The sequence below is a fragment of the Tursiops truncatus genome, chromosome 20 (genome assembly GCF_011762595.2).
Source record: "Tursiops truncatus isolate mTurTru1 chromosome 20, mTurTru1.mat.Y, whole genome shotgun sequence".
Lineage (NCBI taxonomy): Eukaryota > Metazoa > Chordata > Mammalia > Artiodactyla > Delphinidae > Tursiops > Tursiops truncatus.
This window is the reverse complement of record NC_047053.1, coordinates 38,674,008-38,701,053: the sequence shown is the minus strand read 5'-3', so window position 1 is coordinate 38,701,053 and position 27,046 is coordinate 38,674,008. Positions and strand designations below refer to the sequence as shown.

General features: G+C 51.9%; 2 protein-coding genes across 11 annotated transcripts; one reads left to right on the top strand and one right to left on the bottom strand.

The window, feature by feature from the left end:
* Nucleotides 1-7,430: 7,430 nt before the first annotated feature.
* Nucleotides 7,431-16,657, top strand: HAP1 (huntingtin associated protein 1). 10 transcript variants are annotated; one of them, XR_004523681.2, is made up of 15 exons: nt 7,431-7,926; nt 8,722-8,801; nt 9,192-9,308; nt 9,428-9,567; nt 9,924-10,023; nt 10,102-10,168; nt 10,544-10,657; nt 11,505-11,635; nt 11,995-12,069; nt 12,305-12,526; nt 12,660-12,805; nt 13,050-13,088; nt 14,197-15,143; nt 15,267-15,357; nt 15,799-16,657. XR_004523681.2 is itself a non-coding variant. In XM_033846881.2 (13 exons), exons 1-13 carry the CDS (start codon nt 7,455-7,457, stop codon nt 14,624-14,626), a joined length of 2,046 nt encoding a protein of 681 aa, XP_033702772.1. In that variant the 5' UTR covers nt 7,431-7,454; the 3' UTR covers nt 14,627-16,657. The 10 variants fall into 10 exon arrangements, 7 of the variants coding, with proteins under 7 accessions (XP_033702772.1, XP_033702771.1, XP_033702769.1 ...); XR_004523680.2 differs by having other exon boundaries at nt 15,267-16,657; XR_004523679.2 differs by having other exon boundaries at nt 14,197-15,357.
* Nucleotides 16,658-26,083: 9,426 nt separating this feature from the next.
* On the bottom strand, nt 26,084-26,799 carry GAST (gastrin). The gene is made up of 2 exons (XM_004331651.4): nt 26,589-26,799; nt 26,084-26,446 (listed from the first exon to the last, which is right to left on the bottom strand). Exons 1-2 carry the CDS (start codon nt 26,797-26,799, stop codon nt 26,343-26,345), a joined length of 315 nt encoding a protein of 104 aa, XP_004331699.1. The 3' UTR covers nt 26,084-26,342.
* Nucleotides 26,800-27,046: the final 247 nt, after the last annotated feature.

Genomic DNA, 27,046 nt, shown 5'->3' with positions numbered 1-27,046 from the left:
ATGTTCTGGGCGACAAAGCAGGAGAGATGCTTACAACTGATTTTCAGCCCTCTTTGTAGAGGATAGGGAGTTATCAGGGGTAATGTGTGTCTGTGTGTTACTACTTTAAAAGTAAGATTTTATTTATTTATTTATTTATTGGCTGTGCCGCGAGGCTTGTGGGATATCAGTTCCCTGACCTGGGATTGAACCCCGGCCCTGGCAGTGAAGGTGCCGAGTCCTAACCACTGGACCACAAGGGAATTTCCTAAAAGTAAGATTTTATTAAGACACACCCCCCCCAATGTTCATAGCAGCGCTATTTACAATAGCCAAGACATGGAAAGAGCCTAAATGTTCATTGATGGATGAATGGATGAAGAAGATGTGGTCCATACATACAGAAAGGAATACTACTCAGCCATAAAAAAGTATGAAACAATGCCATTTGGAGCAACATGGATGGACCTAGAGATTATCCTACTAAATGAAGTAAGTCAGAAAGAGAAAGACAAATACCATATGATATCACTTATATGTGGAATCTAAAAAAATGATAGAAATGAACTTATTTACAAAACAGAAATAGACTCACAGACATAGAAAACAAATTTATATTTACCAAAGGGGGGAGGGATAAATTAGTTTGGGATTAGCAGATACAAACTACTATATATGAAATAGATAAACAACAATGTCCTACTGTATAGCACAGGGAACTATATTCACTATCCTGGGATAAACCATGATGGAAAAGAATATGAAGAAGAATATGTATATATATGTATAACTGAATCAATTTTCTGTACACCAGAAACTAACACATCGTATATCAACTATACTTCAATTAAAATGTAAGATTTTATTATGGAAAACAAAAAACACACGAGAGAGAGAGAGAACATTATTATGATCCGCCTGTGTTTATCCCATGATGACGACACTAGTTACCAACTCATGGCCGACCTTGTTTCATCTATGTCCCCATCGGCTTCCCCCTCCTGTGTTATTTTGAAGCAAATCCTAGACATTGTTTCATATACAAAAAGTTCGGTATCTATCTTTAAAAAATAAAGGCTCAGCCTTCCCTGGTGGCGCAGTGGTTGAGAGTCCGCCTGCCGATTCAGGGGACACGGGTTCGTGCCCCGGTCCGGGAAGATCCCACATGCCGCGGAGCGGCTGGGCCCGTGAGCCATGGCCGCTGAGCCTGCGATTCCGGAGACTGTGCTCCGCAACGGGAGAGACCACAACAGTGAGAGGCCCGCGTACCGCAAAAAAAAAAAAAAAAAAAGGCTCTTTTCAAAAACATAAGGGGACTTCCCTGGTGGTCAGGTGGGTAAGACTCCGCGCTCCCAATGCAGGGGACCCGGGTTTGATCCCTGGTTGTGAAACTAGATCCTGCATGCATTCCTGCAACTAAGAAGCCCACATGCCCCAACTAAGAAGTCCACATGCCTCAACTAAATATACTGCATGCCGCAACGAAGATCCTGTGTGCTGCAACTAAGATCTGATGCGGCCAAAATACATAAATAAATAAAACAAAAATGAAAGGACATCAGTAGGTGAATAGATTAATAAACCATGGTACATCCAGATGATAAAATATTATTCAGTGCAAAAAAAGAATGAGATCTGGAAGAACCTTAAATACATATTAGTAAGTGAAAGAAGCCAATCCCAAAAGGCTAGGTATTGTGTGATTCCAACTATATGACATTCTGGAAAAGGCCAAACTATGAGATTGTGAAAATATCTATGGTTGCCAGGGTTGAGGTAGAGGGAGGGATTTTTTTTAAATTGAAGCATATTTGATTTATAATGTGTTGATTATTGCTGTACAGCAAAGTGATTCAGTTATACGTATATGTATACATTCTTTTGTATATTCTTTTCCATTATGGTTTATCACAGGATTTGAATGTAATTCCCTGTGCTATACAGTAGGATCTTGTTAAACAACAAGGTTATCCAAGGTTGTTATCCATTTTATATATAATAGTTTGCGCCATCTAATCCCAAACTCTTAGTCCATCCCTCCCCCATCCTTCCTCCCCCTCGTCAGCCACAAATCTGTTCTCTACGTCTGTGAGTCTACTTCTGTTTCGTAAATAAGTTCATGCGTGTCGTATTTTAGATTCCACATATAAGTGATATCCTATGGTATTTGTCTTTTTCTGTCTGACTTACTTCACTCAGTATGATAATCTCTGAGCCTATCCATGTTGCAGAGGATTCTTAGGGCAATGAAAATGTTCTGTATGATACCATAATGATGGCTACGTGTCATACATTTGTCCAGATCCATAGAATGTAAAACACCAAGAGTGACCCCTAATGTAAACTATGGACTTTGGGTGATGATGATGTGTCAGTTTAGGCTCATCAGTTGTAACAAATGTCCCACTCTGGGGGGAGATGCTGATAATGAGGAAAGCTATGCGTGTGTTGTGGGAGGGGATATATAGGGAACTCTTTGTACTTTCTAAGCTCAATTTTGCTGTGAACCTAAAACTGCTCTAAAATATAAACTTTATTTTTTTTGAAAGATAAAATATGGAGTGATGGATATGTTCGTTATCTTGATTGTGAGGATGGCTTCATGAGTATTATAAGTCTATCAAAACTTACCCTATTTAAGTATGTTCCACTTTAAGTATGTTCAGTTAGAATTGTCAATTATACCTCAATAAGTCTGGTTACAAAAAAAGGAATGAAGTATTGATATATCCTACACCTTAGATGAACCTTAAAAACATGATGCTAAGTGAAAAAAGCCAGACACAGAGGCCACATATTATATGATTCCATTAATATGAAGTGTCCGGAATAGGCAATCCATAGAGCTGGGGCTTGTGGGGGAGGGGAATGGGGAATGACTACCAATGGGTATGGGGTTTCATTCTGGTTTGATGAAAATGTTCTGAAATTAGGTAGTGGTGTTGGTTGTACAATTCTGTGAATATACTAAAACCAGAGATTAAACATTTTTTCTTTTTTTTGTTTTATCTTTTAATTTTTAAAATTATTTATTTTTAATTTATTTTTATTTATTTATTTATTTATTTAAAAATTTTATTTATTTACTTTGGCTGTGTTGGGTCTTCATTGTTGCGTGCGGGCTTTCTCTAGTTGTGTCGAGCGGGGGCTGCTCTTCGGTCTGGTGTGCAGGCTTCTCACTGCGATGGCTTCTCTTGTTGCGGAGCACGGGCTCCAGGCGTGCAGGCTTCAGTAGTTGTGGCTCGTGGGCTCCAGGCGTGCAGGCTCAGTAGCTGTGGCGCACAGGCTTAGTTGCTCCGCGGCATGTGGTATCTTCCCGGACCAGGGCTTGAACCTGTGTCCCCTGCACTGGCAGCAGATTCTTAACCACTGTGCCACCAGGGAAGTCCAGATTGGACACTTTTTTTTTTTTTTTTTTGCGGTACGCGGGCCTCTCACTATTGTGGCCTCTCCCGTTGCGGAGCACAGGCTCCGGACGCGCAGGCTCAGCGGCCATGGCTCACGGGCCCAGCCGCTCCGCGGCATGTGGGACCTTCCCGGACCGGGGCACGAACCCGTGTCCCCTGCATCGGCAGGCGGACTCTCAACCATTGCGCCACCAGGGAAGCCCCTGGACCCTTTTAAATGGTGAATTTTATGGCACGTGAGTTATATCTCAAAAAAGCTTTTATTTTTTTTTTAAAAGAGCGATAGGGTTGTTACAGACTGTTTTGTCCTCCACCTCCCTCTGCAATTCGTAGGCTGAAACTTCAGCCCCAATGTGATAGTATTAAGAGGAGGAGGCTTTGAGGAAGTGATTATGCCATGAGGGTGGAGCCCTCCTGAATGGGAACTGCAGCCTTATGAAAGAGACCCCAGAGAGCTCCCTTACCAGGTGAGGACACAGTGAGAAGGGAAGAGCGCTGTCTATGAACAAGAAATTGGACCTCTCACCAGACACGGAACATGCCGGCATCTGGATCTTGGACTTCCAGCCTCCAGAACTCTGAGGAGTAAATTTCTGTTGTTTGTAAGCCATCCAGTCTATGGTATTTTGTTAGAGCAATCTGAACGGACTAAGACACCCCCTGCTGGCTGTCTATTCTCAGCCAAACAGCCAGCGCCTTCCTGTTAAAGCTTAAGCCAGGTGACATCACTCCTCTGATGTAAAGTTCTCCACTGACTCAACTTAGGTCTAGCCCATCGGGCCCTGCTGTTACCTCTCCACCTCCCTCATCTATAGTCCCCTTTGTTCATGTCATTTTAGCAACTGTGGCTCCTTCTCTGGCCTCGAGTCTTTGCATTTGCTGTTGCTGCTTCGAACCCTCTGTTGGTGAATATTCTCCCCAGCTCCCTCCCTCCTTCAGCTTTGGACTTAAGTGACTCTTCAGTGAGAGCTTCCCTGACCACCCAAATATTTAAACTTGCAACCCGCAGCCCACCCACCCCTCCCAGGTCCTCCTCCTGCTTTCTTTTCTTCTCCCAGCACTTTTCACATCATTTATGCTATGTGCTCTAGTTCTTTGTTTATTATTTGTAGCTCTGCATTGCATGTGGGCCCTAGGAGGGCAAAGATCTTTTTGTCTCACTGATGTGTCCCCAACACCTGTCACAATGCCTGGCACCAGGTGCTTGATAAATGTTTGTTGAATTCACACCTATGTTCACAGCAGCACTATTCACAATAGCCAAGACATGGAAACAACCTAAATGTCCATCAACAGATGAATGGATAAAGAAGATGTGGTACATATATACAGTGGAATATTACTCAGCCATAAAAAAGAACAAAACAATGCCATTTGCAGCAACATGGATGCAACTAGAGATTATCATACTAAGTGAAGTAAGTCAGAAAGAGAAAGACAAATACCATATGATTTCACTTATATGTGGAATCTAAAATATGGCACAAATTAATCTATCCACAAAACAGAAACAGACTCACAGACAGAGAACAGACTGGTGGTTGCCAAGGGGGAGGGGGAATGGGGGAGGGATGGAGTGGGAGTTTGGGGTTAGTAGGTGCAAACTATTTCATATAGAATGGATAAACAGCAAGGTCCCACTGTACAGCACAGGGAACTACATCCAATATCTTGGGATAAATCATAATGGAAAAGAATGTAAAAAAGAATGTATATATGTGTATAACTGAGTTACTTTGCTGTACAGCAGAAATTAACACAACATTGTCAATCAACTATACTTTAATAAATAAATAAATAAATACATATTTGTTGAATGAATAAGGAGTAGAAGGTAAGTTAGGGGGACGAGAAGAGCTGAGATGAAAGAAGAAATGAAGCCAACAAATATTAAGGTTGTTAAAGATTATGACCATAAAAAATGGCCGTGGAGCTTAGATGCCCCATCTTTTTATCCAAAGCCTCTGGCCTGAGCCACCTTTAACAACTTGGCAGAAGTGCCCTGGAGTCTGGATGGGAGGAGAGGAGAGGAAGAGGGAGCAGGGGCCAGGTGGGCAAGGGTTGGGAGGGGTCTGGTTCCACAGGGGAACCACTTCTTACTTCCCAGCCAATGAGGGGACTGCATTTGAGCCACTGTTTCAGAAACAATGTAACTAGTGCAGACTGCTCCTTTGATAAACTGGCAGATGAATCCCCATGTGGGTATGCAGGATTTGGGGAAGGGGAGGTGAACTGGCTCCAGGGTTCACTCACCAATCAGGAATAAGAAACACAGGCTTCTGGGGAGAGAGGCTGCCACTGGAGGGGGGTGGGTATGAATGGGCTGTGAAGGTGGAGGTGTGGGTTGAGACGCAAAATACTACGCAGTTAATGATTTCTCCTCTGCCACGGCCCAGACCACCCTGTCAGTAGCACTTTCCATTTTTCTCAGTCATAGCTCCGTTTGTTTCTTTCAGAGAACTCCCCACACTCTGTAACTACCTTACTTGTTCTCTTGTTTATCTGCCTCCCCTTCTAGACTCTAAACTCCAGGAGAGCAGGGATCTAGTTTCCCTTGTTCCCTGGTCTAGCCTGAGAGTCTAGCATGGTGCCTAGTATATATAGTAGGTGCTCAAGAAATATTTGTCAAAGGAATGAATGAACCCAGACAGAAGGAAATACTCTAATCACACTGCTTCTCCACTGGACGGCTGGGGATGGGGCACTCTGATCCTCCTTCCTGGGTTATGCTTCTTGTTCCAGGCTGTGTCATGGACACCTGGCCCCCAAAGCACGCTGTCAGCACGAAGAGCCTCTGTCCCAGGGGCACACCTTGGGCACAGCCTCTGTCCTGGGCTCCGGCTTTGAGTGGTGGCGGTAGGAAAAGGGCTCCTGGAATTCCTTAGCTAGGATAGGGGTATGAGTGAGAGAGATGGGTTAGAGATGGAGTCATGTGGATGGGGGTCGGGTGGGTGGGAGGATAGACTCACAACAATCTAGAAGAGAGAATGAGGCCTCAAGAGCAGAAGGGCTGAAAAGGAGGTGGCACATGTGAGAACTATTTAGGAGGTAAATTAAGCAGGATTTGGTGACTGACGGTATTGAAGAGAAGGGAATTGGGGCACCAAGAATAATCCCAAGGCTTTAAAAGAATCAGTGCCGCAGCCATTTCTTTTTGGCCTGTAGGTTCCTCCGGTCCAAAGGCACAGAAATGGCCACTGGACTCCTCTGCCGCTCCACAGTTCATTCAGGACTTACGGCGACCCTCACAGGTATCCCGTCACGTGCTGCGCTCTGAGGAACACGCTCCCTGTGTTGAAGGGGCGCACGTCTGGTCTCGGAGACAGACACAGTGTGACCACTGCGGCCATCGCATAAAGGATGCTCTGGGGCCGAGAAGGACGGGGTCGGATGAGTCTTTACGCGGAGACATCTAAGTGGGGTCTCCCGGAAGAACAGGTGTTTGCTACCGTGGTATGAGGTGGGCAAAGTGAATAAGGGCGGAGGTAAAGCACTAGGAAAGGCAATAAAACGACTTAAGAAATAAGAAAGAGGTCTGTCAAGCGGCTGGAACACCGTGGGTGTGAGCGCCGGGATCATGATGTCCCAGACTGGGCAGCGCGTGGAGGCCGTACTGGAGTTTGGATTTATCTCCCAGCCCACGCGGGAGAGACACAATACGGCCCCAACTTACAGGTCAGATCCAGGGAAGGCAGCCGAAAAGCCTCTGGCTGGAGCGGAGCGAGGGGGTTCCCCCAGCTAGGGACTTCCAAGTCCCGGTAACCGAAACCCCGGGAAGCGGCGGCTTTGGGCAAAACCATTCTCCGGAGGTGGAGAGAGGAGAGAAGGCCAGCACTCGGAGCCCAAGTCCGCTGAACCAGCTGGAACTCCACTCGCCTCTTCTCCTCGCTCTTCTCTTACTTTTGCGCTCTGTTTCGCCTCATTGGCTCGCCTCCTGAGCGCCCGCCAGTGCCGGGCACCACCAGTTGCTCCTCGGCCGCCCCCTCCCGCGCGTGGTACGGCCCGGCGGGCGCGCATCCAGGCACAGGTTATAAAGGCCCTGCTGCGGCAGCCGACTGCGGACTCAACATGATCCCGCAAGAGTTGGGGCAGGGTTCAGCCGGCGACTGGCCGGGACCCGGCGATCCGGCAGCAGTCACCCCAGCTCCTCTGCCCGCAGCCAATCCCGCTCCAGAGCCCTCCGGCGAGCCTGAGCCCGCCCCTGTGCAGGTACCGGCGGCAGGACAGGCAGCAGGATCCGGATCCGCAACCGTCTCAGGACCCTCAGCGGGAGCTCGCCCGGCCTCCAAGGCTGGATCGGAGGCAGGAGTCCAGCGCGCGTCCGCATTCTCGGCAGTCCAGGGGAATGCCCAGTCCGTGCCCGACAACTCGGACGCGCCGCGGATTCGCTTCATATTCCAAGGTCCATTTGGCCCCCGGGCCGCTGGCTTGGGGACTGGAAAGGCAGCGGGCATCTGGAAGACGCCGGCTGCCTACATCGGCCGGCGGCCTGGGGTGTCGGGCCCCGAGCGCGCCTCCTTTATTCGGGAGCTGGAGGAAGGTAAACTGGGTCCCCGGACCCCCGGAGCAGGTGGGACTAGGGCAGCAGCGGGGAGGAGGGGGCCCCGTCGGGTCCGGGCGCCCGGTACCCTCTGGCCCTCAGTCCCACCCCTCCGCCCACCCTTGCGAAGTCATGGTCTGCGGCGCCTCTCCGGTCCCCTTTTCCCCACCTCCTTCTCCCCTTCTCTCGTTCCCTATTTCCGTCGGTGGGTAAGATCCCCGGGGCTCGCGCTCCCCTGCCCCCCTCTTCACGCCTGTTGCTGCAGCAGATCTGCGCACTCTCAGTGCCCCCCTCCCGAGGCTACCGCAGTGCCAGGAGAGGGCCGGGGGGCTGCGGGAGGGCTCTGCCCGGTGCGCTCTGAGCCTGCGCTGGCCCGCCGCGCCAGCGACGGGGAGGTGGGTGGGCAGAGAGGAGGTTTTGCCAACCTCCTGGCTGCTGGGGTCAAGATCGGGCTTCCCCCCCTACCCCCAAACAATCTTGGGGGTGGGCGGAGCCTCAGACAGAAGCTGCCTTTCCTCTTCCCTCCGAGCTGTAGGACTGGGATCTCCTTAGCCCTCCCAGGCCCCTCCAGAAAAAACAAACAATCAATCAATCAAACAAACAGGAGTCCAGCTGGCCCTGGGAGCAGGGAAGGGAGTGCTGATTACTGGGGGTATGGAGAGGATATTGGGGGCAGAAAGGGAACTCAGTCTTCTCCCTTGTTGCTGATCCTTGCTGTTGAGGGCAGGAAACAGTAAGGTGGCAGGTAGCATGGGCCCCCTTTTCCCTGATGTGGCTTCCCGCTTTCTCTTGCAGCGCTGTGTCCTGACCTACACCCACCAGTCAAGAAAATCACCCAAGAAGATGTCAAAGTGATGTTGAGTTTGCTAGAGGAGGTGTGTGCTGCCTTCCCCGCCCGGGACAGCCCCAGCTTTAGCCAGGCTCCCGTTTTAATTATGTCTGTAGGGGTAGGAGTGTTCCTGCCTGGCTACCTCTCTGGGGGCCAAGCTGGAGGTCCCTCTTACGGAAGACAGGTAGATGTGGGATGTCCAGGCTGCAAGAGCTCTTAGCACCTTCCGGTCTGATCTCTTTTTCCATAGGGGGAAACTGAGTCAGGTCCCACAGTGGGTTCATGGCAGGCTCTTGTCTAGTACCTTGGAGAACTAGGGGATGGAGAGGGTCTCCAGCAGTGGCCTAGCTTTCCTCTGGACGCTAGCTCCTCCCATCTGTCTGGGAGATCCCACAAACCAGGAACATATTCCCCATGGATGGGGGTCCCTCTGCAGAGAGAGCGGGACTTGAACACGGCAGCTCGCATTGGCCAGTCCCTGGTGAAACAGAACAGTGTTCTGACGGAGGAGAACAGCAAGCTGGAAGCCATGCTGGGCTCGGCCAGGGAGGAGGTACCTGGGTGGGGAGGGCAGCGGGAGGCGTATCTCAGGCTGGCCTCCATCCCACTGTGCTGGGCTGTGTGCCTGCCCCTGCCCATACCCCGCCCCAGGGCTTCTCTTCCTCCTGCCAGATTTTACATCTCAGACACCAGGTGAGCCTGTGGGATGACCTCCTTCAGCTTTACTCAGACTCTGATGATGAAGAGGAGGAGGACGAGGAGGATGAAGAAGAAGAGCGGGGGCATGGTCATCCCTACGAAGCCTCAGATCCGTCAGTGTCCTGCCTTTTTTTTTTTTTTTTTTTTAATTTTTCGCTGCGCCACGCGGCTTGCGAGATCTCAGTTCCCCAACCAGGGATTGAACCTGGGCCACGGCAGTGAAAGTGCCAATCCTAACCACTGGACCACCAGGGAACTCCCCGCAAGTGTCCTGCCTTTGCACCTGGGCGGCCCCTTCTCCGAGTCTCAGTTTCCTTGTTCGCAAACAGGGACACCATGTACCTGCCACTGGGGTTGCTGGAGCTAACTGAGACCACCGCAGTCAGCCTGGGGTGGGGGAGCGCTGGGTGGGCTGGGAACTGGGTCCCCCGAGCCCCTGTACCCCGACTCCCATCACTCCCTCCCCTAGGACTCCTCTGACAGAGTCAGAGGCACACCACTGCCCACAGCTGGAGGCCCTGCAGGAGCGGGTGCGGCTGCTGGAGGAGAACGAGCAGCTGCGAGAGGAGGTGAGGATGGGGGAGGAGGGTGTGCCCGTGGGCAGGGGGTGTTGACGCCCCTGCCCCTTCCTCTCTCCCGCTCTCCAGGTCTCTCAACTCGATGACCTTGAGGAGGAGGGACAGATGTTCATCCTGGGTTGTGTGGAGCAGTTTTGTACGTGAACTTGTAACTGGGGGTAGGGGACGCTGTCCAGAGGAGCAGAGACAAGAACCTGGGATTTAGAGTTTGGAGACGTGAATTCATGTCGCAGCTCTGACACCTCCTAGCTGTGTTACCTTGGACAAGTTCCTTAACCTCTCTGAAACTTCATCTTTAGAATGGGGGTTCATAAAATTGGCCCTGCTGACCTCTCCAGGGGTTACAGCTGAGGAAGTGCTTTGTGCAAACTGTAAAGAGCTGTGCGGATGCTATGGGGCTCCTCTAAGCTTGTCTCCTTTTGTTATTTGAGAAGGGGGAGGGAGGGGGCTGGGAGCGAGGAATGGAGGGAGCCATGAACCGCCAGAGACCAGGGCCCCCCTCCCTCCTCAGGCACTGCATTATCAGGCAGAGGCTGTGCCTGGCGCTGTGTGGTCCTGAAGATGAGTGAGGCACAGCGTTTGTCCCTGAGGAGCTCAGGCCTAGCTGGGGAGATGCATACTCAAGGTGGCAACAGATGAACTCGTGCTGTTCCGCTCACCCCAAATCTGGCCTTCCTTCCCCCTGGGTTCCCTGAATGGCGCCCCCCCTGGTCCCAGGCCCCCCGAGTAGGAGCCAGTCCCCACATTCTGTTGCTTCTACAACAGGAAAGGCTAGGAAAGGCTCACGTCTCTTTCCTTTTCCCACCCCAGCTGCCTCTAGCCCAGGCCAACTCTTAACTGGTCTCTCTGCCTCCACTCCTACCCTTCCAGGCCCTTCTGCACACAGCGCAAAGGAGTTTTCTAAAACCAGATCTATGTCACTCCCCTGCCTAAAACACCCAAATAACTCCCCATTGGCCAAAGGATAAACCCCACCCTCCCTACCCCAGCCCTAGTGATCTGGGCCCTGCCCACCGCCCCAGCCACTCCCTCCTGGTGTCCTCTGGGCCTCTCCACACCCTGCCTGGGCCCTGTCTTCCCTTCTGCTGGGCGAGCCCCATTTCCCCCGGGAGGTCCTAGCATCTCAGGCCTTGCCAGGCTGGCCTGGGTGCGGCAGCTGTGACCCCGATGCACCCTTTACGCTTGCCGCATCCTAGTCCATAACGTGCACTATTGCGATTTCTTTTTCCCTCAGTCTCCACACTAGTCTTGAGCTCAGTGTGGGCTGGGGCCAGGTCTTGCTGACTGCTTGTCCAACACCCTGCTCTGTGTCAGTCAGTAAATGTTTATTGAAAAGAAGACCCGAGTGAGGGATGCTAAGCCCTGTGGAACCTCGGGTACTTGGCGCGAGCTGAGGGGTGCAGGTGGACGGAGGCATCTGGGAGACTGAGGACCCAGGGAGCCAGAGCTGACCTCTCCTCACTCCTCCCCAGCGGAGGCCAGCCAGCAGATGGCCGAGCTGTCGGAGGTGCTGGCGCTCAGGATGCAGAACTCTGAACAGCAGCAGAGGGAGGCTGCCCAGCTGCGGGCCCAGGTCATGAAGCTGCAGCAGTGCTGCCAGGCGGTGCGTCGGGGTGTGTGCGGGGCTCCTTGCTCCTGTCGTGGCCCCATGGGACCCCCAACCCATGGAGCTCAGAGGCCCAAGGCCCCTCTCTGTGTCAGAGTCAGTGTTGGAGGAGACATCAGAGAGCGCCTCATCCTGTCCCCTCGTCCCAAGTTGGGGACCGAGCCCAAAGAGAGACACAGGGTGTTCCAGGAAACAGGTCACGTGACTCCCCACGTTCTTTGGCCTTATTCCACGTGACTTCTTTTTGGAAGAGTTGCCAGAGACTCACTGATGAGCCTGGGAAGACTTGCCAGAGCAGGGTGTGCGCGGGAGCGGGGAGGTCTGGGGTGAACTTCACTGGTCTTGGGTCCTTCCAGTATGGAGCTGAGGCTGAGAAGTTGCAGCAGCAGCTGGCTTCGGAGAAAGAAATCCAGATGCAGCTCCAGGACGAGGTGAGGCTACCCTGGGCTCCTGGGGGACCTGGGACCCTTGGGCAGCTGCCTGACTCTCCTGAGAGGACAAGCTCCTCGCAGCAGGGACTGGGTCTGTCCTTTCCATACCCTCAGCCTCTGGCACAGGGCCTGGCAGGTGGCAGTTCATTTGGGGTCTGAGTGGAGTGGAGTCCGGGGATCACCCTGCATATCATTATGGGGGTCTAGAGTCTGGGCCTCTTGCCTCTTTGCCCAGGCTTCCCCGCCCCCTGGGGAGAGAGTGGGCAAGGCGTCTGGGCTGGGTGTGCCTGCGTCCCAGCAGAGCCTGTGGGCGGGTTCCCAGCTGCAGGACCTACGGGAGAAGTACTCTGAGCGTGGGAGCATGCTGACTGAGGCCCAGGAGGAGGTGAAGCCCCTCCGCCAGCAAGCCCCGGCGTCCACTGGCTCTGTCACCCACTACACGGAGACTGTACCTCTGGTGAGGCCCCCTGGCTGCCTGCCTTTTTACCTCTGTGCGATCTGTGTCTATCTGCAGTCCTTTCCTGTGCCTGGGGGTATGGGTGGGGGGTTCTGTGGGGATCTTCTGGTGATGTCCCCCCTCTCCACCGTAGGAAGCACTTCCTGATTTCCAGGAGACCCTGGCTGAGGAGCTCAGAACGTCTATAAGGAGGATTATCTCAGACCCTGTGTTTTTTATGGAAAGGTGCACTCTGGGCCCCAGACCTTTGCCTGCCCTGCACTCACGTTTGCCTACCTGGTAGGCAGCAGCCTTTCTGGTAGTGGGAGGGGGTTCACCTCCCTCCCCCGCTCCTCCCCCCCCGGGTGCCCCTCCTCCTGCCTCATTGGTCCTTGGCCCCTTCCACTCAACACCTTTCCTCTGTGCACACGTTCTGGGTGTATCATTTCTCCCTGGGATTTTTCTGCATGATGGGGTCCCAGGGATTTCACACTTACAGCTTCCCGTTGCCTCGGGACAGTGAAGGCCCTTTTCTATGTTGAAGGAATTATGAAGTGACTCCAGAGGAGACCTCAGATCTGGGGTACGCCGACCAGGGGCTCCCCCTTCACCTGCCCTCACCTTTTTTTAAAGAATATTATTATGTTTTTGGCTGCGTTGGGTCTTTGTTGCTGCACAGGCTTTCTCTCCTTGCGGCGAGTGGGGGCTACTCTTCGTTGTGGTGCGTGGGCTTCTCGTTGCGGTAGCTTCTCTTGTTGAGGAGCACGGGCTCTAGGTGCATGGGCTTCAGTAGTTGTGGTGCACGGGCTCAGTAGTTGTGGCTCGTGGGCTCTAGAGTGCAGGCTCAGTAGTTGTGGCACATGGCCTTAGTTGCTCTGCGGCATGTGGGATCTTAGTTCCCCGACCAGGGCTTGAACCCACGTCCCGTGAATTGGCAAGCGGATTCTTAACCACCGCGCCACCAGGGAAGTCCCCACCTGCCCTCACCTTTCAGCAGCCAGACAACCCCCTGCAGCTGGTTCTGTGGCCCTACAACCCTGGAGAAGCCCCTGCTCTCGGGCCGGCTGGGCTAAGAGTTGTTCTGGGAAGGAACTGCCCGCTTTGCCTTCAAAGTTTGCCCCATGGGTGGCCATCTGATTTGAGGCTTCTCCAAGTGGGAGCTGAAGCCTTCCCTTCACCTGACCAGGGACTGAGAGGCGAATGGGCACTGGCCTAGGAGCTGGAAACAACTGGGACTGAGTCCCAGCTTGATCCCTTTAGTGGCTGTGTGTCCTTGGGCAAGTCACTTGACCTGTCTGGGCCTTACTAAAATGGATTTGTTACTATGGCAACTAGAAGTGGGATGGGTTGTGAATGTTAAATAATGAAGGAGGGGGGCAGAGGGGATGTTATTCCTGCTGGTCTGTTCCGTGCAGCAGGGTGGGGTTACTGGGGGAAGGCGGGGCCTAGGCAGTGTTGGTGACCATTCTTCTTTCTACCAGGGTCATGGGCTGGGTGTTTGAAGCCTTGAGGCTGGTACCTAGCTGCCCTCACCCCTGGCTGGGACAGAACTGGGGAGTAACCATCAGGGTCTGTGTGCAGGCCGGGGCGGAGAGCAGGAGCCCCAGTGGCTGGAGGTGCCCTGGGGCAGTGAAGAGGGGTGGCTCTGGCTTTCAGGGGTTAGGGAAGGACTCTCCTGTCTCCCTGCCCAGCTATGAGCTGCACTACAGTGAAGATCGAGAGCGGGAGCAGGGGCTCGAGGCAGAGGAGGGGCTGATGTCGGCCGAGGATTTTGCGCCTGCGGAGGAGCTGGTGCCTGAGGAGGAGCTGGGGGCCACCGGAGAGGTGCTGCCAGCTGACGAGGGGGTGACGGAAGAGGCAGAGCTGGTGTCTGAGGAGGCGGAGGCCTGGGAAGGGGCGGAACCCGAGCTGGATGAGGCAACGCGGATGAACGTGGTCACGTCAGCCCTGGATGCCAGCGGCTTGGGCCCCTCATGCCTGGACATGAAGTATGTCCTCCAGCAACTGGCCAACTGGCAGGACGCCCATTACAGGCAGCAGCTGCGGCAGAAGATGCTCCAGAAAGGTGAGTGCTCCCGTGGGGGCCTCCCTCCTGCCAGCCGGACAAGCTGCAGATCGTGAAGCCGATGAAAGGTGAGGGTAGGTGAGCCCCCCAGACGCTCACTTACCCCAGCCCGGCCCCACCCAGCGTGCTGATTTGCATGGACTTTGCATATCATTTACATAGGCACCTCAGGTCCCCCTCAGTGGGAACTGTGGCCCCAATGCTTATTTACGTGGAGTGTGCATAGGATTCCAGATCTTCACCCTTTTTGCTCCTGGGGCTGGGCTGGGGGTCAGGGCGCGGACTGTAGCCCCTCACTGCGTCTCAGCTTCCTGTCTCGGCCCGCCCCCTTCCCGCGTCCCCCCCACCCCCACCTCCCCCATCCCCAAGGCTCCTCAACCCTGCAGCAGGGGCAGCAGCCAAAACAAACATGGGGGGCGGGGTCGTGGAGCAGCAGCTGGGGGGCCGACCCAGGACTTTCGGAGGCTGGAGGAGGAAAGGGCCAATCACCCTCCCAGGGCCTGGAAGGACATTCCCAGGCCATTAGGACAAAAGCCTCTGCCAGCAAGGGCCACAGTTGGACCAGTCCCCTGGGTGAGTCTGAAGGTGGGCTAGGGGCTCCTACAGGGTGATGGGGGGCGGTTAAGGTCTCCTCTCCCCAGCTGGAAGCCCCAAAGGTTGGGGAGTAACACCTGCTGAGTACAGGCCTTGTGCTAGGCCGTGAGAGCCCTGCCTTGAGGAGTTCATGGAGATATCAAAGATGATTTAGTGATGCGAATTATCTTCTCTAATCCTCACAGCCCTGTAGGTATGTATTATCCCCATTTGGAGAGGAAACGGAGGTTCAGAGAGCAAAATAATTTGTTCAAGGCCACTGAACCCGTTTTTGTCACTGCTATGCCGTAACGACTTCCCTGACCCCTCCCTCCCCTCTAACCCTGTCCTGGTGCCTTCTTGGCCTCCTGGGTGAGCTGTGATGTTTATAACCTGTTGGCAGCCTCACCATTATATCTGATCTGCACTGACTCTGATGGCCGTTTGGTCACTGCTGGGTGGCCTCATCGGGGTCGCCATGTAAGGTTGTGCAGGTTGTAAACTGAATGGTGACCTCTATGGCTAGACAACCTGCATAACTCAATGGTGGCTGTCTCTTTCTGATACAGCTGACGAGGCGTAGCCCCTGCCTGCTGCCCAGGCCAGACCTGTGGTCCTCAGGCCCCCAGTTCACGTCCACCCACTTCTTTTCCAGGCTTTGCTGTTTCCCAGCAGCCTGCTGAGGCCCCATAGACAGCCTGAGGCCCCTCCTTCCGCTGCCTGGCCAAGCCCCACCCTCCCCAGACCTCCCTTCCCTTGCTCAGAGACCGGACCCCCAATCTGTCACCAGCCCACCCGCTGTCCTGATGAACCTGGGCTGGAACTTGAGGGCCCAAGCCTTGACCCTCTTCTGGGACAGGCTGAAGGAACCCCGGCCCTCGTTCTGCAGCTGGTGCAAAAGCTGTGGCTGCTGGGCCTGGATCACTTGGTGGCCCCAGGGGCGTAAGAAGCCCAGGGGGAGGCCCACCAGCTGCCAGACTCGGCTCTGAGCTGGGGCAGGGCTCAGGCCTGGGGCGTAGGAAGTTGTTTTCAGCACCTTGCTCACTACATGCCCCTCACCCCTTGACCCCCAATCAAAGGTGGCTTCCCAGTCCTTGGTGACTTTTAGGGACCTGGTCGTCTTTCCCGGTTCTTAGCTCTTTCTTCTCAGTCCCTAATTGCTGTGTGTAAACAGAAGCACCTGTCTGTGCGGGCGAGGACTCCCTCTGCCCGGGATGGGGGTGCAGGGCTCCCTCCCCTCCCCTGCCCTCCCCACCTCCCCACCTGTGGCCTGTGAGTGTCCAGGCTCCCTCCCAAGGCCCTGTCACTCCCCACCACGTCCTCTCCTCAGTGCCCCTTGTTTCCTTGTTCTAGATGTTTCGCCCTTTCCCACCCTTTACTCATAAACACCTGGAGTCGAGGGCTCAGGCCCCCGTCGGTATCTGCCCACCTCCCCACAGTGCTTCTCATGCTTCTGTTGCTTGTCAGACCGTGTACGTGCCGGTGAAGGAAATAAAGGACCTGTGCGCTACCTGGCCCAGCCTCTGCTGTCTTTCTCAGGGAGTGCACGTGTGTGTGTGTGTGTGTGTGTGTGTGCAATGGGTGCGTGTGCATGTGCACTTTGGTGCGGCAAAGCTGTGGCGAGAGGATGGGCTCCAGTAGTGAATTACGTGCCAGGGGCTTTGATTAAACACATAATCATTTCAACAACCCCTGGGGGGTGGTGGGTGATCTGATAAATGGTCGTCAGGTGATGAAACTGACACCTAGGCAGGTGAAGTGACCCTCCCAAGAGTGGAACAGCTGGTTGTGGAGCTGGGATTTGAACCCAAGCCCTCAGGCCTCCAGAGCCCATGCTTGGGCAGGCCCCCTTCCCCGATCCTTTCTGTTCCTGGGATCCTGACTCGGTGCCTAGCTGCAAAGGGTAAAGCAGGAATGAAGTCACCACTGTCTTAGGCAGAGGTCCCCCAGAACAACATGTGAAAACACGTCGTTTATTCCGTTAAATGAGGCTGTTGGACTGACTCTTGCCAAGGGAGGGTTCTCAAACATGCAGGCAGAGAGGGACAGAAAACAGTATGAGATCAGAGGGTCCCAGAACTTTTGTTATGAGTCTGGCTTGATATGTTCAATTTCCAGTTTAGAGTTTATCATTTTAGAAAATAAGAGCTCAATTCTCAGAGCGGTTTAGTCACCTTCTAATTCTTGGTGTTTCCAGAGCATTGCTAATAAAGATTTCAATCATGAAAAAAAAAAAAAAACCCAAGTAGTTTATTTAGAAGATGATCTCAGGAAGCCCTCCTGGTGGGGGAGTGGGGAATTGAGGACAGAAGGAAGCTAACGAAAGGGAGTTTCAGGCAACAGAGGCTCAGTCCTACCGGGGAACCCTGGGAGGGGGTGTAGCCCGTTGCAACTCAAAGTGTGGTCGGTGGACCAGCATCATTAACATCTCCTGGGAGTTTATCAGAAATGCAGAATCTCAGGTCTCACCCAACACCTATATTGTCGGAATCTGCATGTTGACAAGGTCCCCAAGACCTTGACCTTCAATGCATATTGAAGTCAGAGATGCACCAATCTAGAACCCATTTCAGTTACCCCATCCAAGGGGCGAGGAAGCTGGGGCAGGCATCCTCCAAGTTTCGTTTGTCATTGGCTGAGGTCTGCTCCCGGGTTATTAACTCACTGGTGCTCTGGCCTCTCCACACATACGCTGGGGAAAAGCCCCCTGGCAGAGACTAACTGCTTGTCATGGACCATTGTCAGCGTGTGCTAGCATGGTGAGTGCCGAGGAGGCGGGCAGGTCACTGACAGTCTGCTACAGTCCACCCTTTGTGCCACTCAGATGCACTCAAGCCCCATGTGGAGTTCACTCTGGCCTGGCATTGCTTCTTTAAGATGGCGGCTGGTCACAGTGTCTTAGGAAGAAGAATTACACCTGGAGGATGAATGGTATAAGCTGTGGTCCTCAGCTGCAATTGCTCCTGAATCCCTAGATGGTACTTCTCATCTCCTTCCTCTACCACCCATCCTATATTCCCCTCTTCCTTGGTCAGCACTTCAGCTGGTCCAGGTTGCTTTCCTGGTGAAGTAACCTAGATCGTAATTCCTGAGAGGTCTGAACACTTGGTCATCGGCCCTGGTCAGGCTATTGTTACTGCAACTGCCTGTTTATGGTTATTGCCAGGCAGGAAGTCCCAAGACGCACCTCAGTGAATCCTCCTGAGTTCCAGACCCTGAATACTCCTTCCTGTCCCCACTATGAGGCAGTGATCCTAACCCCTCATGTTAATCAGAATCAGTAACCCCTGCTAATAATTGACTTTTCTTTGCCTGATGGTCTAATGACATGAACCAAAAATGGCCAGGTAGCCCCTATAACTTTATTTTTTTCTTTTTCTTTCTTTTTTTTGTTTTTTTGTTTTTGGCCACACTGTGTGACTTGCAAGATCTTGGTTCCCTGACTAGGGATCGAAACTGGGCCCCCTGTAGTGGGAGCACAGGGTGCTAACCACTGGACCACCAGGGAATTCGCAAGCCCCTATAACTTTAGATTCAGGAGAACTTTTACTGTTCTCCCTGGTGGAAGCATCTTTCCCCGGGAACCAGGATTTCTAGTCCAGGAGTGTCTAGAATCGTGGGGACGGGAAGTACAAATTTCTGAGGTGGGCCACTGGCAATGGTGGTCATAGGGACCACTTCCACTCTCCCCCTAGGTTCCCTATCCCATGTGTTCTGGCTGTCAGGGACAAAGCATTGTTTGAGAACCTCTGGCTCAAAGTATATCCTGCACCCCACCCTCCAGGGTGCATCCCCAAATTAGTGCCTTAGCTGCGCCTTTAATTCCGACATTCTTTTAGGCCTGCGGTCTCTGGGTCACATGGTGTCTGGTAGGACAAGTGGATCCCATGGTCATGTGCTCATTGCCGCACCTCCTTCACTATAAAGCAGGTCCCTTGTCTGAGGTCCTGTTTTTTTATTTTTTAATTTTTTTTTAACTTAACATCTTTATTGGAGTATAATTGCTTTATAATGTTGTGTTAGTTTCTGCTGTATAACAGTGAATCAGCTATATATATGCATATATCCCCATATCCCCTCCATCTTGCATCTCCCTCCCACCCTCCCTATCTCACCCCTCTAGGTGGACACAAAGCACCGGGCTGATCTCCCTGTGCTGTGCGGCTGCTTCCCACTAGCTATCTATTTTACACTTGGTAGTGTATATATGTCAATGCTACTCTCTCACTTCGTCCCAGCTTACCCTTCCCCCTCCCCATGTCCTCAAGTCCATTCTCTACATCTGCGTCTTTATTCCTGTCCTGCCCCTAGGTTCATCAGAACCTTTTTTTTTTTTTAGATTCCATATATATGTGTTAGCATATGGTATTTGTTTTTCTCTTTCTGACTTACTTTGCTCTGTATGACAGACTCTAGGTCCATCCACCTCACTACAAATAACTCAGTTTCATTTCTTTTTATGGCTGAGTAATAGTCCATTGTATATATGTGCCACATCTTCTTTATCCATTCCTCTGTCGATGGACACTTAGGTTGCTTCCATGACCTGGCTATTGTAAATAGTGCTGCAATGAACATTGTGGTACATGACTCTTTTTGAATTATGGTTTTCACAGGGTATATGCCCAGTAGTGGGATTGCTGGGTCGTATGGTAGTTCTATTTTTAGTTTTTTAAGGAATCTCCATACTGTTCTCCATAGTGGCTGTACCAATTTACATTCCCACCAACAGTGCAAGAGGGTTCCCTCTTCTCCTCACCCTCTCCAGCATTTCTTGTTTGTAGAGTTTTGGATGACGGCCATTCTGACCCGTGTGAGGTGATATGAGGTCATGTTTTAGGGGATCCTGTGATGGCATGTCACACGCTGTAAGTCCTTAGATGCTCTGTCGTCCTGTAGTGCTGGGGGAGGCACTGCGGGCAGAAGGGAAAGCCTACATTCAGAACGTGAACCACTCCCCACCAGGATGGTTCAATGCCCCTTCTAGGGTGGAAGGTGTCTGATGGAATCAATTTACCAAGTGGCTTGTTGGTCCCCTAAGGGCGTGGTCCCACAGCCAGGGCTCAGAAATGGCCTCTGCTGCTCACAAGTCAGATGTGCAGCAGAGGTAGTAGCTGGATTGACGATCGGTTCCATGCCTGACCTCTGTCTCTGGCACCATGGTCACTTTATTCATGGGCCCATAGTGCAAGTAGGGAGTGGCCAAAGACTGCACCTAGCTGACCTCCATTGGGTGAGACATCCTGAGCACCTGGTCGTTTCAGTGGATGCTCTTGGGTGGGCACTGGTGTGAGACACGGAAGTCCACAGGCCCTGTGCCGCCCTCCATGGATCTATCTACTTGCCTCTTTCCCAGATGGCTTCGTCTTGGAATTTCTAGTCTTTCTCTTGCATGTCCCCTGACCGATCTGCTGCTGCCCGGAGGTCTGTGTGTGTTCTTCCCCCAAACCGCTTCTCCCTCCGCGCCAAGTGGATGCCCAGGTCCAGAACGTGAAGCTCTACCCACCTGGAAGACTGCCCTTCACCACCGTCTTCCAGGGCCACCCAGAGTGAGCCGTGGTTCAGCAGCAGTTCATTTTCAGTTTTTACCGGCTTATCAAGTCTACCCCCTCGTGAACCAGGCCTGAATTTTTCCTCCTGTATGAGCTGGCCATAGGGAAACTCCAGTGAGGCTATAGGGGTAAGCCGAGGAAGAGGCACTGGTGCAGTAGACGTAGGTGGCCTGGGGGTGTGGGTGACTGACTAACTTGTTTGTGCCCTCTGGCCTTCCTCAGGCCCAATCTCAAGTGTACCATTTCATCCTAAACTGAATCACTGCTTGGCCCATCCAACCTTGTGACGTGGTGAGTCTGAAAACACCCAGCTCATGGTGGGCAACTCTGATTGCATAGTAACTTAATGTCCAGTGGTCAAGTGCTCATTCCCTACTAGGGCCCAGTAGCATGCTGGGAGTGGCTTTTTTAACAGTAAATAATTCTCTTCTGTAGATAGCATGCCCTTGACTCTAGAACAGGGGTCAGCAAACTATGACCCATGGGCCAAATCTGGCCTGTCACCTGTTTTTGTTTGGCCTGCAAGCTAAGAATGTTTTTTATAGTTTAAATGGGTACACTTTGAATGGTTATTTGAGTACCTATGCAATGTCCTTGACTTTGCCTCTTGGCCTGCAAAGCCTAAAATATTTTCCATCTGGCCCTTTAAAAGAAGTTCGCCAGCCCTAGGGGTCTGCACTGCAGTTCTCTTATTGGGACTTCCCAGAGACTTCACATGAAATTCTTGCCCAACACAGATATTTCTAGCACTGTGGGATCTGTAGCAACATAATTACTGAGATTCCTTTAAAAAAATTTTTATTTTATATTGGAGTATATTTGATTAACAATGTTGTGTTAGTTTTAGGTGTACAGCAAAGTAATTCAGTTGTACATGTATCTATTGTTTTTCAAATTCTTTTCCCATTTATTGCAGAGTATTGAGCAGAGTTCCTTGTGCTATACAGTAGGTCCTTCACAATTACTGAGATTCTTATCTGTAGTGAATTAGGATGGGATCCCGGTGGATGAGGGTCCATTGGCTTATCAATTGCTTCAGCGCTTGAGAGATAAGAGCAATGATTATTATGACTGTGGAGTGGCTTGGCTATTGTTAATCACCAGAGAATCTCTAAAGGAGGAAAATGTTAGGCTCAGGTCAGCCAACCATTCACTCAGGATATGGTATGAAAGTCAAATGGCCTCCATTGCAACAAAGGGAAGACTGCATTGGAAATCAGGACCAAGACCTGATGGTAAGAGTGCAGAGTAACAAAGGAGGCTGAAAGCAGCACCCCAAAAGTCTCCTCTGCTGAAGTCCTAGAATGAAAGGAATGGGACCATGACACCCATGGGTGGAACATTTGAGGAGATGCCCTTAAAAATCTTTTTATTTTTTTTTGGCAGTACCCCGTTATGGAGCACAGGCTCCAGACGTGCAGGCTCAGCGGCCATGGCTCACAGGCCCAGCCGCTCTGCGGCATGTGGGATCTTCCCGGACCAGGGCACGAACCCGTGTCCCCTGCATCGGCAGGCGGACTCTCAACCACTGCGCCACCAGGGAAGCCCTACCCTTAAGCATCTTGAACTCCCAACCCTCCTACCCTGTTGGTGGGAATGTAAATTGGTACAGCCACTATGGAAAGCAGTATGGAGGTTCCTTAAAAAGCTAAAAATAGAGTTGCCGTATGACCCAGCAATCCCACTCCTGGGCATATATGTGGGCAAAACTCTAATTTGAAAAGATATATGCACCCCTATGTTCATACCAGAACTATTTACAATAGCCAAGACATGGAAGCAACCTAAATGTCCATCGACAGATGAATGGATAAAGAAGATGTGGTACATATATACAATGGAATACTACCCAGCCATAGAAAGAATGAAATAATGCCATTTGTAGCAACATGGATGGACCTAGAGATTATCATACTAAGTGAAGGATGTCAGAGAAAGACAAGTACCAAAAGATATCACTTACATGTGGAATCTAAAATATGACACAGGGACTTCCCTGGTGGTGCAGTGGTTAAGAATCTGCCTGCCAATGTAGGAGACATGGGTTCGAGCCCTGGTCCAGGAAGATCCCACATGCCACGGAGCAACTAAGCCTGTGAGCCACAACTACTGAGCCTGCACTCTAGAGCCCGCAAGCCACAACTACTGAAGCCTGTGCGCCTAGAGCCCGTGCTCCGCAACAAGAGAAGCCACCGCAATGAGAAGCCCACCCACCGCAACGAAGAGTAGCCCCCGGTCACTGCAACTAGAGAAAGCCTGCGCGCAGCAATGAAGACCCAACGCAGCCAAAAATAAATTAATTAATTAAGAAAAAAATGACAGGAACCTGTCTACAAAACAGAAACAGACTCACAGACATAGAAAACAAATTTATGGGGAATTCCCAATGGTTAAGACTCGGCACTTTCACTGCCGTGACCCGGGTTTGATCTCTGGCCGGGGAATTAGGATCCTGCAAGCCTTGCGTCCCAAGGCCAAAACAAACAAACAAACAAACAAATAAATCCCCTCCCCCATTTAAAAAAGAAAAGAAGGGCTTCCCTGGTGGCGCAGTGGTTGAGAGTCCGCCTGCCGAGGCAGGGGACACGGGTTCGTGCCCCGGTCCGGGAAGATCCCACATGAGAGGCCCGCGTACCGCAAAAAACAAAACAAAACAAAAAACAAAAAACAAAACTTATGGTTATCAAAGGGGAAAGGGGGTGGGATAAATTAGGAGTTTGGGATTAGCAGATACACACTATTACATATAAAATAGATAAACAACAAGGACCTACTGTAAAGAACAGGGAACTCTATTCAATATCCTGTAATAAACCATAATGGAAAAGAATATGAAAAAGAATATGTATACATATGTATAACTGAATCACTTTGCTATACACCAGAAGCTAACACAACGTTGTCAATCAACTATACTTCAATTAAAAAAAAAAAAGTAAAAGAATCTTGAACTCCCGGTTTCCGGGAATCCTCTGGGCTGGAAGAAGGACCTCTACTTTGCCAGAGGGAAGCAGCTTCCCTTTACCTGGAGGCTGCAAAGACCTCCTTGAGGCAGATGCCTCCTGAAATGATGCTTCTCAAGATTTGCCCCTGCCACCCTTAGGCGTTTCTAAACCACAAGCTGACGTCCAGGTCTTAGCATGTGGAGAAGTACTGTTCCAGATAAGAGAATAGAGGGATTACTCTCCGCCAAATGCTGCAGGAGCTGAATGACCTGATAATATGTACCAGCAGGGACCAGGACAGCAAATATAGGAGTGGATTTTTGAGGTTGGTAGACCCAGGAGGGTGAGCTGGAGAATGACTGGCTAGGGGAGAGTTTATTTTATTTTATTTTATTTTGGCCACACCGCCCGGCTTGCAGGATCTTAGCTCCCCGACCAGGGATTGAACCCAGGCTCTCGGCAGTGAAAATGTGGAGTCCTAACCACTGGACGGCCAGGGAATTCCCAGGGGAGAGTTTATTTATATAGGAGACAAGGATGCCTACTCTCCTATGACTCAGGATCTAACTTCCTGGCAAAGACACCTGAAGCCAGATGACTCGCTGGTAATGACTCCTTGACAGACAAAACAACAGCATACAGCAACTGAATGGAAGATGTCTGAATTGCCTCAGCAGAGTATTGAGGAAGGAGACAACAGGCTCAGAGAGGCAGCAATGAAGACCCATTCCATTGCTAGAATGGAATTGTGATGTAAGATGAGAGAATCCACAGGGGACTGTGATGCTGCAGGTGTTATCAACACCCCTCTTAGCACAGCAATGGGGTCTGGCCGGTGCAGGACCAAATCTCGGAATCCCATCATGGGGGTCTTACTTCCTATAACTGCTTCTAGTACCCACTGTCTTAGGATGCGTTCCCCCAGGTGCAGACTTGGAGATAGGGATTTGAATGCAAGTAGTTTATCTGGGCGGTGATCACAAGAAATATCTGTAGCAGCCTAAGGATGTGAGACAGGGAAGGGAAGGGAGCCAATAAAGGAGATCGTTGAGCAGGTTACTGTTGTGGGTAACTAGGGCTCAGTGCTACTGGGGACCTCTGGGAGACAGAGTAGCATATACCTCAGTGTTACCCCGCCCCAGGTGAGGGAGCTGGGGTAATTGTTCTCCAACTCTAATCTGTCATTGACTGACAGATGCTTCTGGAGGCACTAACTCCCCAGAATTTCTAGCCTGCCTTGCGTTCTGAAAGCCCTCAGGTGGCGAGTAGCAGGTGCCTGGGGTAGGATGCTGTGACAGGCACAGGAACAGTAAAGGAATACGAGCAAAACGCCAAGTGTGTGTGCTGGCCACGCGCCTATCCATTTGATAAAGATTTTTTAAATTATTTATTTATTTAATTCATTTTTGGCTGCGTTGGGTCTTAGTTGCAGCACACGGGACCCCTCGTTGCGGCACTCGGGCCTCTCTCTTGTTGTGGCGTGTGGATTTTCTCTTCTCTAGTTGTGGTGCGTGGATTTTTCTCTTCTCTAGTTGTGGCGCGGGTTCCAGAGCGCGTAGGCTCTGTAGTTTGCGACACGCAGGCTCTCTCGTTGAGACACACGAGCTCAGTAGTTGAGGCATGCGGGCTTAGTTGCCCCGCGGCGTGTGGGATCCTAGTTTCCTGACCAGGGATCAAACCTGCATCCCCTGCATTATAAGGCAGATTCTTTACCACTGGACCACCAGGGAAGTCCCCTATTTGATAACTATGTATGGGGTATCTCCTGTTCTTGGCACTAGGGATACAGCAGGGAAGAAGGACGCGTAGTCCCCACCCATAGAGTTTCCCTTCTACCTGGGGCGGCAGACAATAAACTGGCAAACAAAACAACTCCAGGTGAAGTGCGCTCTGCAGACGGTGCTGTGCTGTGATGAAAGACTATTGGGGGCTGCGTGCGAGGAGCAGAAAGGGCAGGTCTCTCAGGAAGAGGCCTTTCAACCAAGACCCAAGAGGAAAAGAGGAGCCGGCCACGTTTGTGCCCAGGAAATGCATTCCACGCACAGGGAACAGAGAGGACAAAGGTTCAGGGCAGGAAAGAGCATGGTGCGCTTGAGTAGCAGGAAGGAAGAGGAAGGAGGAAGGAATTTGGCACCCATGAGGTGGAAGAGGACAGCAGGGCTAGGTCTTCGGGCTATGGCAAGGAGCCCACGTTGGTTTTTTTGTTTGTTTTTGTTTTGTTTTTCTGGCTGGGCCATGCGGCATGCGGGGATCTTAGTTCCCCAATCAGTGATCCAACCCGTGCTCCCTGCAGTGGAAGCGTGGAGTCTTAACCACTGGACCACCAGGGAAGTCCCCAGGAGCTTAGGTTTTATTCTAAGTGCAACGGAGAGCACTGGGGGGTTCACTCTGGAGTGGCATGATTGATTTCTCTTTTAGAAGCCTCACTCTGGTTGCAATAACACTGTCTATTCTCCCATCCACACTATAGAGTCTTGTTCAATGTTAAGCTCTGGGGACGCCCAGGAGACTTAGCCAGTATCCCTGCCCCTAGGGGCACGCTCAACCCTCCTCCCTGTCTCACCTCTGCCGCAGCCACCCCCATTCCCTGCCCCGTGACACTTGACACAATGTGATCCATTGGAAGCTAGTTTATTTCGATTTATGTTTCATGGGGCTGGGCTAGGCTGGGCTGGGAGGTGGCTGGGCTCTCAAGCTTGGCTCTAGGGACCTAGGTCCCCTTCCTCGGCACTGCGGCGGCCGAAGTCCATCCAGCCATATGCTTCTTCTTCTTCTTCCACCCATGGTCCTTGCTTCTTGGACAGGTCTGAGGGTCAGAGGTGGGAGAGGAGGTGAGGATGGGGGAAGGATGCCTAGCCTCTGGAGACTGAGGCCAGGGCCAGCCTGGGGGGACCTTGGCTAAACCAGGTTGGGCGAGGCAAGTAGGGACTGTTGTCAGCAGCTCCTACCTGCTACCAAGTGTGAGGGATCCTGGAGCCCCAGCTGCCTTCGGTGGTGAGAGGCTGGGCCCAACTGGTCCAGCCCATGTGGCTCCTGGCCCCTACTGGCCCCGGGACCCAAGGGTGCATCCTGCAGGTGGGAGCGGGGCTTCCAAGAAGCTTCAGAGAAGGTGGCCAGAGCCAGCACCAAGATCAGCACATACGCACACAGTCGCTGCATCTTGTCTGCAAAGGAGAGAGGGGTTGAGCTTAAAGGTGGGGCTGTCCAGGCACCCAGAGGCAGGGCCAGGACCCTCCCTGCTGACGGATCTGCAATTCTGCGTGGGGTTGTGGTCTGTTCCTCCAGGTCCTGCCATATCCTCCCCTAACTCCCAACCTCAAGCCTTGCCCCTTTGCTCCTTACCTACCCTAGTTACAGCGACTGTTTCTCTCGGAGGAATTTAAAACCCAGAACAATGGTTTCTAAA